Source organism: Mirounga angustirostris, unplaced genomic scaffold (genome assembly GCF_029215605.1).
Source record: "Mirounga angustirostris isolate CCGP_5_RB_7025 unplaced genomic scaffold, mMirAng1.0.hap1 SCAF_5, whole genome shotgun sequence".
NCBI classification, from domain to species: domain Eukaryota; kingdom Metazoa; phylum Chordata; class Mammalia; order Carnivora; family Phocidae; genus Mirounga; species Mirounga angustirostris.
In genome coordinates this window covers 93,923,157-93,941,722 of record NW_026991713.1, presented here as the reverse complement: position 1 = coordinate 93,941,722, position 18,566 = coordinate 93,923,157, and the positions used below count along the sequence as shown (strand labels likewise).

The 18,566-nt window shown below is 35.9% G+C and overlaps 1 protein-coding gene across 1 annotated transcript; it reads left to right on the top strand.

Moving 5' to 3' along the window:
• The first annotated feature begins 1,003 nt into the window (after window positions 1-1,003).
• Window positions 1,004-15,980, top strand: CLEC9A (C-type lectin domain containing 9A). Its single transcript, XM_045870901.3, has 6 exons — window positions 1,004-1,319; window positions 3,006-3,086; window positions 11,266-11,412; window positions 13,094-13,245; window positions 14,634-14,755; window positions 15,455-15,980. The coding sequence occupies exons 1-6, from the start codon at window positions 1,229-1,231 to the stop codon at window positions 15,585-15,587; spliced, it is 726 nt and encodes a 241-aa protein (XP_045726857.1). The 5' UTR covers window positions 1,004-1,228; the 3' UTR covers window positions 15,588-15,980.
• The last annotated feature ends 2,586 nt before the right edge of the window (window positions 15,981-18,566 follow it).

Sequence of the window (18,566 nt, the reverse complement as noted above, 5' to 3'; positions counted from 1 at the left end):
GCGCATAATTCACCACCTCTTTTTGTTCCAATTAACCTTTCCCCAAACTTTATAAACAGTGTCTTTTTTCAATGCCCTGAGATTACTCCTTGAGTATGTCATTTGTTTTTCTTTGCTATAGAGATCAATGATTGATTCAGGGAGATACTGAAACAAAAGAGAACATTGCAATTTTGCAGATTGTTGAGATTTGCAAACTATAAATTACCAAGACACGACCTTTGGCCATAAGGACAAATGGCCAATATGTGAATGATGATTAAAATATCAAGTTTCTTAATGCGATAGTCACAGGATGTGGCAGAAATGGCCGTCTATCCACTAAATAATTTATGCTTCTCATTTAGAGTAAAGTTGTCATCAAAAGTTTGCTAACCAGGCAAAAATTACATTTATCAGGCCCAGCCTCTTAGATCCAAACAAGGGCATTACATTAATGGATGTGGACGTGACACATGTTACTTCTAGGTTATGGTGTTCAAGAGGCCGATGTGGATTTGCCATCTTCTCTTTTCCTTTCTAAGGGACTCCAATGTCTCACAAGATAGAAGGAGCTTGGGTCCCATTTGGAGGAAATCTCTCCACTAACCAGGATTACTGGAGCTAAATTGTTATGTGAGCAAGAAATAATCTTTATTGTGTTAAACAACTGATTTTTTTTGAGACTTACTTGTCACAGAAACTACATTACCTTAACTAATATAGTGGGAAAATTTATTTTAGGGATGAAATCCCTTCCTAGAAGCTTTTTTGTTTAAGGATACACAGTGATCTACAGCTCCTTCACCGTGGCTTGTCTGATGTGAGCTAACCTCAGGTCTTTGCTGTCTAAGTCGTCCACATGCTTCATGCCCTGTACCAAAATATAAGTGCATTGTTTGCATTGTTTGTCTATTCTTTTTATCTTGATAATAACCCAGTGCTATCACCTTCAACATCTGCTGGACTTCAGAACCCAGAGCAATAACCTATTTTACTTTAGGCCATTTCAAGTTCAGTTTCTTTTCTCGTTTCCTTCTTTAACAAGTTGTACATTGGCTTAAACTTCATAAACTTCTACTTTCTAGATGAAGATGCATCTATTGTATCCCTTAAACCCAAACATAGTTTCCCACTGCTGTGAGAAGTAGCCAATTTCAGTTCTTTCACGAACCTGCTCCTACCACAAGAAGAGGTATTTGTCTTAGCTTCTCATGTGGACTGCCTTAGCTATCACAGCATCTCAGACATGCAGGAGGAAGAAACATACACCTCTCTTCAGTGGGATGATCCAACACCAAGCCCTTACCAGAAACATCTGTCCTCCACCAAATATTCAGGTAACCAGTTCTGATTATTTAGTCCAAGACTTTGCAGTTTATGCTTTGTTTCTTATTCTATGATTAGCCCAAGGTGATTTTTCTAATGATATAACCCACATATGGGTCTGATAATGTGCATTATATAATAACATTAAAAAAATAAGTGATGTGTAAGAGTAAGTAAAGGTGTAAAAGGAAAAAAGCAATGGATTTGACAAATATATAGTACCTTTTTCCCTCTCTCTTGCTGGAAAGACAAAGAATTCTGGGATTTGGAAGATAAATGAAAGAAATCATAGATTTTTTTATTATTTTAGTTCCTGCATAAAATGCCCTAAAAATTACCTGAGAAACACTAGGAAATAAAGAGAAAACATAGGTTGAAAAACGGACAAAACTTGCCAGCCTGGAGCTGTGTGCTGTGGTGATCAGTTCTGGTGTTCTTATTTAACATGTGTATTAGCTTCTTATCATTTTAATAATAAATTACCACAGACCAGGGGGGTTAATACAACACAAATTTATTATCTTACAGTTCTAAAGATCAGAAGTCCAAAATAGGTTTCACTGGGCAAGCTGTTGTCAGGGCTACATTCCTTCAAGAGGCTCTAGCTAGGGGAAAATCCATTTGTTTGTGTTTTCCAGTTTCTAGGGCTGCATTTCTTGCTTCACTTGGGCTCATGGCCCCTTCTTCCATCTTGAAAGCCAGCAGTGCTATGCCTTCAAATTTCTTCTTGCTTCCATCATCATATAGCACCCTGACCACTGACCTCTCACTTATAAAGGCCCAGATAAAACAGGATAATGTCCCCATCCCCAAATCCTTAACTTAATTACAGTTTAAAGTCTTTTTTGTCACATAAGGTAATATTTACAAGTTCCAGGGAGTAGGACATGGGCGCTTGGGACAGGGGCATTATTCAGCCTACCACTTAATCTGAAGATAACTTTTATTTTTTCTCTGATTAGTGTTAAGAATATAACAAATCACAAATTCTTCATTTTTCTTTCCTGAATAGATGCAAAGTTACCTGGAAAAAAAGTGTTCCTCATTCAAAATTGTATGTTTAAAAGAAATATCTCTGAACCAATCATGTTCAAGTGGTGCTGAAAAGAGATGAGAGATGCACCACAGTGTTTCTCTTTTCAAAAATAAAACCTTGCTACCTGGTTTGCTATAGTCTCTAAAAGATTGTTGAAAAAGAATACATGTAACTAGTTAGTAAGCTTGTGATATTATATAAGGATAAGAGGAGTATGTTACTTAACCTATTGGATTTGACATCTTTCAAAATCCAGGGTGTTCTGGGGTGCCTGGGGGTCTCAGTTGGTTAAGCATCTGCCTTCACCTCAGGTCATGATCCCAGGGTCCTGGGATCGAGTCCTGTGTTGGGCTCCCTGCTCAGCAGGGAGTCGGCTTCTCCCTCTGCGCCTCTCCCTCCCCCTGCTTGTGTGCTTGCATGCTCTCTCTCCCTCTCAAATAAATAAATAAAATCTTAAAAAAAAAAAAAAAAGGTGTTCCAAGTTATAACTTGCATTTCAAAAAGTTGGAATTCTTTTTCCCTGTTACCACAGTTCCCATGGCCTCAAGGATTCTCTAGTAAGAATGCTCATTCTTTCTTTCACTCAGTCTAGTTTCATTCTGGCCCATCTCTTTCACTTACTTTCTCTAACTCAGTGTCATTGCCCCTATGCCTTGTTCAGGAGCATGGTGTCTGGTGTTGATGATTTCATGTATTCTCTGCGTGGGCTCAGTAACAACCTCTGTTTTCTTGGGGATCAAGTGTAAGTACAAAAGGATATCTTCAAAATAATCTATATACATATATTTCATATACTTTATACATTACAAACATACATATACTACTGCATGTAGCTTTATATACAATTCTGTATATGTGTATCATTATAAATAAAATGTCATAATTTATAAATAGAAAAATCAATTAGAAACATGTAAATGCATATAACTGATGTAAAATAATGGCTTCCTATTTTTTTTTTTTAATTTTTTGAGAGAGAGAGAGAGACAATGCATGAGTAGGGGGAGAGACAGAGGGAGAGGGAGAGGGAAAAGCAGACTCCCCGCTGAGCAGGGAACCCCACTCAGGGCTTGATCCCAGGACCCTGAGATCATGACCTGAGCCTAAGTCAGATGCTTAACCAACTGAGCCACCCAGGTGCCCCTTGGATGCCACTTCTAATAACTTTTAAGGTTCATTTGCAGTTTGTTTAACCTAACTCTAATGCCATGGAGTCTCTTTGGGGAAAATAATGCAAATAATTACTTATATGATTCAATTTGTGAGTCATATTAGCATGCTAAAGGATGCAACTAACAAGATTTCAGTATAATGCTCTTTCTTTTCTAAATATGTATGTATTCTAAACTTATGCAGAATATTTTAGTAAGTTTTTCACTTTATATTAGGCAAAGTAGAATTTAATAAGTTTAATGCAAATCTGAGCACTTCATATAGGCCATATTTAATCACATTTTTTTTTTAAGATTTTATTATTTACTTGTCAGAAAGAGAGAGATACAGAGCACAAGCAGGGGGAGCAGCAGGCAGAGGGAGAAACAGGTTCCCCACTGAGCTGTGAGCCCCATGCGGGACTCCATCCCAGGACCCTGAGATCATGACCTGAGTCCAGGCAGACACTTAAGTGACTGAGTCACCCAGGTGTCCCTTTAATCACATTTCTTTATTTCCTTTAGTCTAAATTTAAGACGTGTTTTCATATCTGGCAAGTGAAATTTTTATAAAATATAATTACTGGGCTGCGATTCCAAAAAACAAACAGAAAACTAACAACCTGCATTATCACTCATGCTAATACTAAAAAATACGCTTAGAAAGACAGAGATAAAGGTTATTGTCCAGATAATTCTTCCCTTTCGTATGCCCTAGCAAATCATTTCTTTATGTTGGAGACTTTAGCTGGTGAGGGAGAATTATAAGTTCTACAATGAGGAAGAGATCAGATTTGCTTCCACAAAGTACAAGAAACTTAGTCTTGTTCCTGTTAGCTATGAGCTTATTTTCCTGATTGTTCTTAGAAAATTGTTTTAAGCGGCAGGTGAGTGGCTCAGTCAGTTAAGCGTCTGCTTTTGGCTCAGGTCATGACCCCAGGGTCCTGGGATAGGTCCTGAGTCGGGCTCCCAGCTCAGTGGGGAGTCTGCTTCTCCCTCTCTTCCCTCCTCATGCTCTCTCTATCTCTGTCTCTCTCTTTCTCAAATAAATAAATAAAATCTTTAAAAAAAAAAGTGTTTAAGGGGCGCCTGGGTGGCTCAGTCATTAAGCGTCTGCCTTTGGCTCGGGTCATGATCCTAGGGTCCTGGGATCAAGCCTCGCACCGGGCTCCCTACTCAGGGGGAAGCCTGCTTCTCCTTCTCCCACTCCCCCTGCTTGTGTTCCCTCTCGCTGTGTCTCTCTCTGTCAAATAAATAAATAAAATCTTTTAAAAAAAAGTGTTAACAAAAAGAAAATTGTTCTAAGAATTACTAGAAGCTCAATAAATAATTTTTACCTTGTCTATCATCTGAAAAGAAATTTCACTGCTCACAGCAAATGTTAGCACTTCCAGAAAGCTTTCCTTATCTCACCCTATACTCCCTCTGTGCTTCATATAAAAACGCATTATTTAAACCAAATGCAAGTCCATTTTTTTAAGAAACTCACATTTAAATATCTATTTATCAAACGGACAAACTGGAAATCGATTGCGTAGTTGAAAGAGAACTAACAGATAAGTCAATTAACAACTAATAATTCAGTTTCTTCTCTAAAACCTGGGCACTTTGAATGGAATATTGCTGGGCTCCATTCTAATGACAGTACAAGAATTCATATTTAACTGGCATTGCAAATATCAAAAGATATGGTTTAAATATCACACCTATAAGATAAATTTCAATGCTGCTTTATAAATATGAACTTCCTGGGGTAAGAAGATAAAACAAATGAAGCATAAAGAACACTTTCAATTAAAAACAAGATTAACTGAAGATGTAATACGTAAAGCAATATCATTAAGTGATTGGGATATAGAATTTGTCTATATATAAAAATGAACCTGTAGTCTCCAATCACCAATTATTACATAGCCAAAAAGCACATAGTACATACTAAGGATGTTCATAAAAGCATACTCTACATTTTTTCCATGTCCTCAAAAAAGTTGCTGTCCAATATATATTTACTTTTGTCTTTCTCTCTCTGTAGTTCATGAAATCTGTTTAGATGAATTATCATGTTCCTAACAAACTCTAGGTCATTTTAAATTGTACTAATTAACTTTGACCCACAAATCCCACTTTTGAAAACTTTTTCTATAGATGAACTTGCATGTATAGCAATGGGGTAAAAAAAAAAAAAAGATTGGAAAAACTCAAATGTCTTTCATTAAGGGACCATTTAAATTAACAGTAGTACATCCACATCATGGAATACCATGAAACAAGGAAGAGAAAGAGAAGGAGAAACAGAAGGAGGAAAAGAACAAGGAGAAGGAAGGGCAGGAGGAAGAAGAAGTAGAGAAGAAGGAAGAGGAGGGTGAGGGGAGGGAGGAGGGTAAGAGGAGAGGGAGGGAAAGAATGGGTAAGGAAAGGGGGAGGGGGAGAAGCAACAGCAGTAAGAGCAGCTGCTCTCTGTGGACTGATTAATGTAAATGTCTTCATGATACATCCTCAAGTGAAAAAGCAACTTTTAAAGTAATGTATACACTACCCCACAATTTGATTGAGAACGGATATTTTCTTCATATGCCAAGTGACACTGGAAGGATATATAAGAAGTAGCTAAAAATGGGGTCAGGAGAGGGGGATAGGTGGTGACAATGTCAGTGTTTATTTATTTTTTTAATGTTGTAATTCCATGGATGTAGTATGTATTAAACAATTTTTTTTAACTCCCAAAACAAAAATTGGGGAAGAAAATATTCTGATGAGAATAAAAGAAAGCCAGCCAGAAAATAAAGCATTTAAAACTTCCAGTAATTTCTGGAAAATGCTTACAAATAAAAGTTTTGGCTTTCTTTTGTTTTGTGTTAATAGTTATAAATACTTTTAAAACTTTTAAATATTACTACACAAATGTAAAATATTTTTACCATTTGGCTTTTGTTCAAGTATAGTGACTTTCATTTTTTTGCTACCAATCCTGTCATTTGCCAAGGTCATCTTATACATTCTCAAAACATTCTTAGGACTTTTATTAAGTAAAGCCAGTAACAAAAACAAAAGAGTTGTGTTAAACAAGAAGCAGTTTGTTCACTTCAAATTTCCTAACTAACTGCTTGTCCTTGCTAGTTATACATTATGTTATAGCCAGTAGATTTTGAGTTATAAAAATCTTATTTAATTTTTAATTTTTAATTATTGCATCTTAATCATCATTCCATTTCAACAAAAAACGTTAAATGTTTTCTCCATGAAAATTTTCAATGTAAGAGAAAGATCAATACTAATATTTAAATTACATATATAACCACATATGATGTATATAATTTAATATACATAGTAAAAACACAGACATGTTTCTGACAAAGAGTAATGAATGAAATCTATATCTTGTTTAAAATATGATATCAAAGTAATGAATGGGTTAATTACAAATTATTCTTATATACCATCAAAAGTAAATCCATAGATATCTGACAATAAATAACTGATCAAAATTAATCAGGCTACACTGATACAAAAGAACGTACTGCAGTAATTTAAAGAAGTCTTCTAGAACTATTGTTACTAACACAGAGATATAGTTACGCGATATTTTCCCATGAAATAAGCAGATTGAAAAGTCAGTTATGGAAAAATATAGTTTTATAAAAATATATGTAAATAGATGTATTTTTTACATACAAATATGGAAAAAGGTTTCAATAGATATAAACTAAATGTTAACAACTGTTATTTGAATGGTAGTTTAAATGTAAGAAGTAATTTCTTGCTTTCTTCCAACTGTTTTGTATTTTCTGTTTTTTCCTACCAGATGACTTATGCTAATTACTTTCTATTTAAAAAACTCTATAGTGCAAAATATTTTCTAAAAAATCAGATTTTTCCATTTGTTTTTACTAGTCCTTTTCATTTTTTTTTTTAAGATTTTATTTATTTGACAGAGAGAGACACAGCGAGAGAGGGAACACAAGGAGGGGGAGTGGGAGAGGGAGAAGCAGGCTTCCCCCTGATGCGGGACTCGATCCCAGGACTCTGGGATCATGACCTGAGCTGAAGGCAGATGCTTAATGACTGAGTCACCCAGGCACCCCGTCTTTTTCATTTTCTTAATTCATCAATTAGATATATCATATAACATCATATAATAAACACTTTTATTTTGGGGGCTTTAAAAACATTTGTCTTATATTCCCCTAAGTAAATATATTGTTTAATCTATGTTCTTCACTTGTTGCAAATTGATTACAAGCCCAACACCAGTAAAGGTACAGTACATTGCTCCCATATAAGGAGAAACTAAAGAGAAGTCTCATTTCCCTTTCTACAGTTTTATTACAGTTTTATGTAGTACAACATTTTCAGATCATAATAAACAAAATAGCAATAACCTCAAGAATATAGTTAATCTAGAAAAAGTTCGTCAAAATTCAAAATTTTGGAAAAGGAAATCTCCAAACATGCCAGATTATAAATAGAATAAAATAAGTAACATCACCGTCTTACTGCCACTCTGGTTACATCCAACCTTTTGCTAAGAAGAAGGAACATAATCCAAGCCACTAACAGCGGGGATTACTTGAGCCATCCACAGATGGGTAAGGCATAACCATCCATTGTCCATAGCTCTTGAGCAAAATATAGAAGAGAGGGTGAGAGTCATAGAGCATATTGAAAAAGATTAGTATATTTGTAATAGTAGACCCAAAAGTAGAAGACAGAGAGAGTTAGACAAAAGTAATATTATTTTAAGATGTACTGGATGAATATTTTCCAAAATGGGTTAAAAACATTAAGCCATAGGTTCATGGAATTCTAAAAAAAAAAAATCAGCATAAAGAAAATCAATATCCTTAAGAAAAATATTTAATAAAATAGGAATAGATACTTTACAGAATGATTTTTAAAAAGAACTGACTTGGGGCACCTGGGTGGCTCAGTCGGTTAAGCACCTGCTTTCCACTCAGGTCATGATCCTGAGGTCCTGGGATGGAGCCCTGCATCGGGCTCCCTGCTCAATGGGGAGCCTGCTTCTCCCTCTCCCTCTGCTTGTCAAAAAAATTAAGTTTTAAAAAAAATCTTAAAAAAAAGACCTGACTTAAAAAGCTAGTCAGACTTATAAGGAAAGAACTACAAAAAAAAAATAAAAATAATATGAAAATGGGAGGACTGGCCCTGCCGAATATTGAAATAAATTATAAATCTAAAATAATGAAGGCAGTGTGGTACTGACCTAGGAATAGATAAGCAGGTGGATTGAATATCATTAAAACAATAGAAATACATCAAAGTAGTTTATTGGAAATTACAGTAAGCTAAAGATGGCAATTAAAAGAGGATGAGGAGGGGGTTATTCAGTAAATGATATGAGACCACAATGTCGCCATCTAGGGGAAAAATTTGGAAGTCATACCGCATAAGTTCCAACAAAATAAATTCCAGCTTAACAAACTGATGGGTATTAAAGAGGGGACGTTCTGCATGGAGCACTGGGTGTTATATGCAAACAATGAATCATGGAACACTACATCAAAAACTAATGCTGTAATGTATGGTGATTAACATAACATAATTTAAAAAATTAAAAATAAATAAATTCCAGCTACATCAAAATATGAAAGTGAAATATGCTTGTAAAAAGTATGATCTCAGGTGTAAGACTTTTGCTCAAAATGACTCAAAAAGCATCTGATGTATGGGGGGTGAACTAGCACAAGCAAAGTCAAAAGACACATTGGGAAACTCGTGGCTCATATCACACACAAGCTAAGTTTACCCAAATGCAAGTGCACTAACATGATCAGTTAAATAGGATTGGTTGCTAAAGCAGATTCACAGGACCTGAAATGACAATGCTTACAACTCCATAGTTTATTACAAGAAAAGGATGCAGTTTAAGAGCTGCATTAAAGTCAGGATATGGTCTGGAGAGGCCAGGTACAGACAAGTACTTTGTCCTTTCTCTGTAACTATCTCCTCAGGACAAAATTTCTCTTTTGAGTCAGGAACCACTGATGTGTATGTCCACAAAACACTTCGGTAGCAGGGAGCCCCAAATGGAGTCTTGCTTGGTAATTTTTATATTATGCTGACCACATAGGATATTTCTTTCTTTCTTTCTTTCTTTCTTTCTTTCTTTCTTTCTTTCTTTCTTTCTTTCTTTCTTTCTTTCTTTCTTTCTTTCTTTCTTCTTCTTTTTTTTTTTAAGATTTTATTTATTTATTTGTCAGAGAGAGAAAGAGAGAGAGAGAGCACAAGCAGGGGGGCATGACAGGCAGGCAGAGGGAGAGGCAGGCTCTCCACTGAGCAAGGAGCCCAATGTGGGACTTGATTCCAGGACCCCGGGATCATGACCTGAGCCGAAGGCAGACGCTTAACCCACTGAGCCACCCAGGTGGACACCCAGGTGTCCCCACATAGGCATATTTCTTCCAGGTAACCAGCTTCGACAGCAGAGCCTGCTCAGGATCTCATTGTAACCAGGGGCAAATCATCAGTCACATGGCATCAGTAAACAATGCTGACAAGCTAGTATCATCTGACCTAAAAATCCTCAGACTGATGATTACAAAGCTACACTATTAGTCAGTATGTCTCATCCCTTGTCCAGAGGTCAGTGCCAGGCAGGAACTTTAGAAATACTATTCAGGCTGAGCCCAGGCCTGTTTGAATGCATTCCCACAGCACAATAAGGACCTCATATAAAACAATAACGAAAAGACCAGAAACCCAATGAAAAAAATTATAATATATAATTATATCTTATATATAATTATACACTTCATAGAAAAGGAAATGCAACAGACATCTATATATATGGGAAAAAGTTTCAACACCAAGCATAAAAAGGGAAATGCAAATTCAAATGATATTGAAATGCCATTTGCAACAGCTTCCATGGAGGGTAATTTGGAAATATCTAATACAATTTAAATGCACATAAACTTTGACCTAGCAACTTTTCTTAAAAATATACTTGCATATATGTGAAATTACGTCTGACTAAGGTTCTTTATTACAGTATTTATTTCTGGAATACCAAAAGATTACAAATAGTCTGGAAGTCAGGAGGGAATGACTAACATAAATCATGATATATGCATACAATGGAATCTGATACAGTTATAATGAAAGAACGAGAAAGTTCTTTATACACTGACATGGAATTTTGTCCAAAATATATTTTAAGTGGTAAAATATGAAATATTAAAATATTAAAAACCATATAAATAGATTGTTACTGTTTGTATAAAGAGGGGGCATTTTATATTCATTTACTTGTAAAATTCAAAATATATGTGGAAGAATAAAAAAGAAATTCGTAAACTGATGCTCTAGGGGAGTGAAGTTGGGTGCATCCAGGTGGCAAAGGGGTTTTTGCTCTGTTTTTTCCTTTGAAGTTTTTGATTTTTTTTAATTAAAAAATTTTTTTTAAAGATTTTATTTATTTATTTGAGAGAGAGAGAGAGAGCACAAGCAGGGAGGAGGGGCAGAGGGATAAGGAGCAGCAGGCTCCCTGCAGAGAGCCAGCCACAGGGCTGGATCCCAGGTCCCTATGATCACAACCTGAGCCCAAGGCAGATGCTTAACCGACTGAGCCACCCAGGTGCCCCAAAGTTTTTGATTCTTGAACAGTGTAAATTTTAAACAAAACTTTGATGCAAATTAAAGTCACAAAAATAACCAGTAATTTGTAGTTGTCCTTAGTCTGTATGGAAGAATTACTTTGTTCTAATTTGTCAGTATTTTTAGTTAAGAATGATTGTTATTTATTGTTTGAAGTGTTCCAGGTATCCACTATTGCAATGAAGCAGCAAGAAAAACTCATCCATCAGGACAGAGCACTGTTGAATTTCACACAATGGAAGAGAAACCGTAACCTTCAGATGAAATATTGCCAAACCTTGATGCAAAACTCTTTCAGTTCAGGTAATTGATATAAAATCAGCTTCCACTGTACAGATACAAATGCAGGAAACAGTAGCACTCATTTTACTGTCTGCAAAATTGCAGACAGAATTTTAAAATTAGGAGGGACATAATTTTGATCCACACTCCAGTTCAATGTTTTTTATATATTTATATATTTCAGTATATATAATGCAGATTTAAAAAACACACACTCAAATTTCAAAGGGAAATGTGTAGGAGTAGCAGATCGGATTTTTTTTTAAAGCAGCATTTTATGTTTTAGCCAATCACTCAAATTTATAAGTGTATCTTTAATTATAGTCCTAAATTCTTCAATACGCTTGGTTTAAACACTGCTTTAGATTCAAATTTAGATATCTCTTTGAGCAGAAAAATCATTTTTAAAAAATCAGAGTATTTACCATAAAATTATAACAATGTGGGGTTCAACTCTTTTTAAAAATTCTATGCCTTTACTTCAGTTTTGTCTTTTACATCTCTCACTAGAATCTTAAACCTAAAACAGCCTTATTTCTACGTGCAGTATAGTTTGCCAAGTATTCTATGTTTACTTAATTCACATTAATTGTCCCTGTAGTGGATATCATTTAAATAATCACCAATGAGAGACGTCAAAAACCTACCTTCTGGTTGAAATTTAGTCAAATAAATGTTTACAGAATCCCTGGGTGTCCAACAGTGTTTTTAAATATTACAGGCTTTTGCAAGCATGAATTAGCCCCACCTCTGAGCCATTAACCTTGAGACGATGGCAATATCCATTTTGGAGACCTACAAATTTAATATGTCCTCCAAAATTTCAGCTGCCTAGTCTTGCCATAACAATAGTCAAGACACAGATTAGCATAGATTCCAAACAAAAGATATCGAAAAGCTTCAAATAACTCAACGTCCAGGCCCTGGACACTGATAATGAACAATTTGTGACCCTAAATAGAAGGCCTCTCTCTAGAAAGTAGAGTTCTGGAAATTTCAGTCTTTCCCTCTGTGCAAGAAACACTTGGTCAAGTTCTTGCGTTTTGGTCCCCCTCTTATAGTCTTGAGCACAATTCTTTTGTGAATACATTCTTTCTTAAGGCAGGTTTCATAAAACTGATCAAACAATATGGCTTCCTTCTAAGTTATATCCAAGTCCTGAAATAAGCCTATTGGTCATTTATGTTTTTCTCCAATTTTCCTCACCCACATATTTTCAAATCAGCCGTCAAAGTGCACTGTTTGTTCTGTCCATTCTATAGGAAACATTTTCATGTTTAACTCTCAGAATTTACACATCAACTTGAAACTTATTATCAGCTTGCCTAATGGTCCAGCATATATTCCAACTAAATTGGGCGATTAAGATTAACAGACACAAAACAATAAGTAAACAATGAAGACTATACATGATGTAAACTTAAAGAGAGGAAAGATTTATAAAAATAGAATTATCAACTCAGTTGTTATGGAAGAGGAACAATTTGGGAAAAAATACTCTGAAATTAATTTCATCTTAAATTCTTACAGACCTATTGCAGTTGGAAATGTAGAAATCTTTCTGTGGTAAGGACCAATGCATCTGAACCATTTGGTTACAATGGTTAGCTTCACTGGGGACAGGACAAAGGTTTCTTTTGAGGAGATGGGCTACTAATATTTTTATAATAGTTTTAACAAAGTGAAATGTTTCTCTTCAAAGCCCATAACTGCAACCCTTGTCCAGACAACTGGATTCAGAATGGAGGAAGTTGTTACCATGTCTTTGAAAACTGGAAATCTTGGCACACCAGTAAAGAGGACTGTTTGAAGGAGGGTTCGAATCTTCTACAAATAGACAGCAAAGAAGAAATGGTAAACAGCCTCTCATGGTTTCATATCATTCTGAAAATACCTTGATACACATTAAAAGCAAGGACTGATTCTAATTTGACAGAATTTCTTAATATTCTATAACAAAAATATATTTATTGTATATAATAAGGGTTTAAAAGAGACAATGTAGGAATTACCAAGGTTTGTTTTCCTTTTGATTGGACAAAAACAAACAGGAAGCTATCTAGAAATCAAGGGGAATATGTTAGTTGTATGTCCTTTGTTAATCAAAAAGGAGAGGGAATAAGGGAAACACCATTTTGTCACTTGTTAATTCACTCCAAGATATACATATATCATAATTTTGTATATGCTTCAAATCTGTTATTTTCAATGCTGTTGGGAAGTGTAACAACCAATAAAAATTTTGTAATTAAAAGAAAAAGCAAAAGTATAAAAAGGGAAGTGAGGGGCGCCTGGGTGGCTCAGATGGTTAAGCGTCTGCCTTCGGCTCAGGTCATGATCCCAGGGTCCTGGGATTGAGTCCCACATCGGGCTCCCTGCTCCTTGGGAGCCTGCTTCTCCCTCTGCCTCTCTCTCTGTCTCTCTGTCTCTCATGAATAAATAAATAAAATCTTAAAAAAAAAAAAAGGGAAGTGATGTCATGAAATGGCAAGGTCTATAAAAATAAGCCTTTGCTAAATGAAATGTTTAATTGACATTAAGTCTGCTTTACTAACATCTTAACAAACATCTTAAACAGTGTTTCCCTGAAATCTTTTACCCATAAATATGTGTGAGGTAGAATACACAGTTACACACTTCTGACCATATTAAAAATGTATGCTTGTTATACTCAATAATTAGTTAAAGTTAATTTTTCCAAAAATAATGAGAGAACAATTTAAGGATATGTTAAGGATATGCAGTAAACCAAGGCAACTTGGACTTACAACGATTACAGGTTTACACTATTTTTTCTGTGCAAATTTGGTGACAAAATCAATAATGTTTTTTCTAACAAAATATGCCTACAGTTAACTTGCCTCTGGAAACTCCTAAACTATTAAAGTATGCTGGGAAAGAATGATCTATGTGGTCTATGATGTCAAGGATGTTTTTACTTTTCCTAATAATGAAGGTTCAGTATAACACCTTGTTTTGACATATATTCTCTGTCAAATTCTGAGTCTGTTAAGATTATTTTAATAACAGATGCCTATTTTCCCCATAGTCCTCAACACCCCATCTATCATATGGCAATAAAAAAATCTATAAAATGTATCACTTCTTTTAAAAACCCTCTGTCTTGTTCTCTAGCTCTCAAGTTCCCATTAATGTCTGTCTAGGCAAAATGTTACACTTTATATTTCATGACAGTTTGTTGTTTTCCCCTCAGTTCACTGTTCAGGTCTTGTTTCTTCTAGGACTTTATCACTGGCAGCCTGAGGACAGTCAAAAGAGGCTATGATTACTGGGTGGGGCTGTCTCAGGATGGACTCAGCAGAGCTTGGCTTTGGGAGGATGGCTCCTCTCCTTCCCCTGACCTGTAAGTGTCTGAGAGAAATGTTACAAGAAAAAGTAGAAACATGAGGGAATTCCAAAGTTTATTTTATTTTATACCTCAGATTTTCTCCAGAAGACATAGCCAGCGTGATAATTTCACAGGTTTTTGACTGGAATCAAAGCTGAGGTAATTTCAGAGTAGCTTCATGGCTTCCAAGTCTTCCTACTTCTCGGCCCCCTGCCATTACATTCTAACACAATTCACATCAAAATTTGAGAATCTGAATGAACAATATAATTATCACAGATGTTTCCTGTGTATTATTTAATGGCTAGCGAGTGCTAAGGGAAAGAAATTATAGTAACTATTAAGAGATTTCCCTATTAAGCTTTTTACTTTTATTTATTTATTTTTCCCTATTAAGCTTTTTAGATAGAGCTAGGGAGATTGGTGAGCAGGATTAGGTGTTTTAGTATTTTGAAAATTAAGAGTCAGGAAAGAGATCCTAAGTTAGAGCCTATTTTTGTGTATGTATTTCCCTTAATATGAGGTTTTTGATATTATGTTAACATATTTTTATTGAGAGAAAACACTGCTATTACTGAAGGGGGGGGATGCCACAGGAGGGAACGATATTAAAACAAAACAAAACAAAAAGCTACCTACCTCTCATCAGTTACCCACAAGAACATCGCTGTAAGCCCCATACCTAATGTCAGATTCACTGATTTGCTTCTCCAGATCACCAATACAGACACTCCAATCAACTGACCAGCTCTGTGGATATTTCAAGGTCAAGTTCCTTTCTTCTGCTAACTGCAGCATTTGGAAATATTTTATCTGTGAGAAGTATGCATTAAGATCCTCTATCTGAAAGAAATTGTACCAGAAGAGATCTATTACGGTAGTATGTTGAACAGGACATTGGAAAACCTGCCACAAAATTCCAAAGAGCAAGTGCAGAAGTAAACCCAAGTGTGGGCTATGAAACTACCTACCTGGACTCAAAACCTATCTCTACATTTACACTAGGCAATTTTCTTCAATACTTTCCAGACCTTCACTTGACATTGTTTAAACCGCCAAGAATAAAACTGGTTTATAGCTACAGAGGACAAAATCCTGAAAGGTTGAGAACAAACTGAAGAAAAATTATTTCTTTGTGCTTTTTTTTTTTCTCTAATCTAGAGTGACTATACACTCCACACAAAAATCTATAAGCCACTGGGGGGAGATGATGCATTTCTAGCTGACTGATTTTTTAAAAATTAATAAATAAATGTGGCCTTTTAAAGTCTCTACCTGCCAGATTTTTCTATGCATTTTCTGCTATCGAACCAGTAGGATGGTCAGACAGAGATGTGGATTTTCAAATTAGAAGGAAGACAGGAGCTATCTGCTGTGGGTAAGACAATACCCTTTTAGGACTGCAGAATTCTACTGGACACGTGAACTACCAGCACTTCATATAAGCAGAAGTAATAGTCAGGCTGCGAATACCAATGAATGTCCAGTAAAGGACAGCTGTGAACTTCCTTCCTTTTTCTCACTGACTGTCCCCACCACTCACAAATCAAAGGGCTCAGGTTGGGACTCTCAAGGTTAACACTCTAGCACTTTTTTTTTTCTATTTTTTTAAATTTTAATTCCAGCATAATTACCATACAGCATCATATTAGTTTCAGGTGTACAATATAGTGATTCAACACTTCCATACATCATCCAGTGCTCATCATGACAAGTGTATTCCTTAATCCCCATCACCTATTTCACCCATCCCCCCACCCACCTCCCCTCTGGTAACCATCAGTTTGTTCTCTAGAGTTAAGTCTGTTTCTTGGCTTGTCTCTCTTTTTGTTTTTTTCCTTTGCTCATTTGTTTTGTTCCTGAAATTCCACATACGAATGAGATCATATGGTATTTTTCTTTCTCTGACTTATTTCACTTACCATTATACTCTTTAGCTCCATCCATGTCATTGCAAATGGCAAGATTTCATTCTCTTTTATGGCTGAATAATATTTCATTGCGTGTGTGTGTGTGTGTGTATCACCTCTTCATCCATTCATCATTGATGGGACACTTGGGCTGCTTCAGTATCTTGGCTATAGTAAATAATGCTACAGTAAATAAGGGTGCATGTATCCCTTTGAATTAGTGTTTTTAGTATTTGGGGGGTAAATACCCAGTAGTGTAATTACTGGATCTTAGGGTAATTCCATTTTTAACTTTCTGAGGAAACTCCATCCTGTTCACAGAGGCTGAGCCAGTGTGCATTCCCACCAACAGCACACAAGGGTTCCTTTTTCTCCACATCCTCACAATGCTTGTTGTTTCTTGAGTTTTTTATTTTAGCCATTCTGACAGGTGTGGAGTGATATCTCATTGGGGTTTGGTTTGCATTTCCCTGATGATGAGTGATGTTGAATATCTTTTTTTTTTTTTTTAAGATTTTATTTATTTATTTGACAGAGAGAGAGCACAAGTAGGCAGAGTGGCAGGCAGAGGGAGATGGAGAAGCAGGCTCTCCACTGAACAGGGAGCTGGACGTGGGGCTCGATCCCAGGACCCCAAGATCATGACCTGAGCAGAAGGCAGCCGCTTAACCAACTGAGATACCCAGGCGCCCATGATGTAGAATATCTTTTCATGTGTCTGTTGCCATCTGGATGTCTTTTTTAGAGAAGTAACACTCCAGCACTTTCAACTGCATCTCTCTGTGCCTCAATTTCTTCATTGTAAAATAATAATAGAATTTATTTCAAAATAATATTTGAAGATTGAAGTATGTATATGTTAATTGCTAAGAATAGTGCCTTTCTTAGAGTTTAACACTGTGTCAGTGCTCACTACTGTTATCTGGAGTAAATCACCAGTCAGCTCTAGGCATCTAGAGATGTAGACCAGATAAAAATGACCTTTTTTCCTGCTCATGTTACAGGAATATTGAGAAGATGAAGTTTATATGTAAAATGTCAACAACTGTCTAGACAGAATATCTGTTTTAAGGTTAATGAATATCCTCAAATAAATCTATAGACAATCTGTATCTTAGGTCTGGAGGCTCCTTGGACATAGATTAGCTTGTTCCCAAAAGACAGGAGATATGAAAGTATCTTATGATCTATAGGAAGGAAAAATTCACTAATTATTATTATATTACTTTTTTACCACTTACCATCCTTAGAATACCTTACTACACAGTAAATTCTCATCAAATACCTGCTAAATTCAATATAATTTTATTTAATCTTTCATTTTTCACAAGGAGTATTTGAGCTACATTGGAGTCTCATCTTTCTTTATAATAAAGACACCACTTACTTTCTTTTTTAAGATTTTATTTATTTATTTGACAGAGAGAGAGACAGCGAGAGAGGGAACACAAGCAGGAGGAGTGGGAGAGGGAGAAGCAGGCTTCCCGCTGAGCAGGGAGCCCTATGCGGGGCTTGATCCCAAGACCCTAGGATCATGACCTGAGCCGAAGGCAGATGCTCAATGACTAAGCCACCCTGGCGGCCCATCCACTTACTTTATTTCAAAAGTAAAATAAAACCCAATTCACTGAGGCAGTGGAAATTATTTAAATGAACCTAGAAGTCTATTATAAAAGGTGACCTCTGAAGGAGTAGGTCCTTTAAGGATGGGAAGGACATGTTTTCATGTTTTCGTTTTTGTTTTTTTTAATTTACCCTTGACCTGGAGTTTAAATGGTGGGCCTTTCAGTAAAAGGGATTTTTCTAATTTTCTGCTGAACCTAGAGAAAGAAAATAGCACGGAAAACAGAGTATAAGTTGAATCCTGTGTTTGGTTTTCACAGCTGACAGCTGGAAGCTGAATAGAATAACTTGGA

What these genes read in the sequence shown, in the direction of transcription:
- CLEC9A (XM_045870901.3), top strand. Translation starts at nt 1,229, where the DNA reads ATGCAGGAGGAAGAAACATACACCTCTCTTCAGTGGGATGATCCAACA. An exon ending in TGTTTTCTTGGGGATCAAGT is followed by an intron (nt 3,087 to 11,265) that starts GTAAGTACAAAA and finishes TATTGTTTGAAG; the next exon opens with TGTTCCAGGTATCCACTATT. An exon ending in GCAAAACTCTTTCAGTTCAG is followed by an intron (nt 11,413 to 13,093) that starts GTAATTGATATA and finishes TTCTCTTCAAAG; the next exon opens with CCCATAACTGCAACCCTTGT.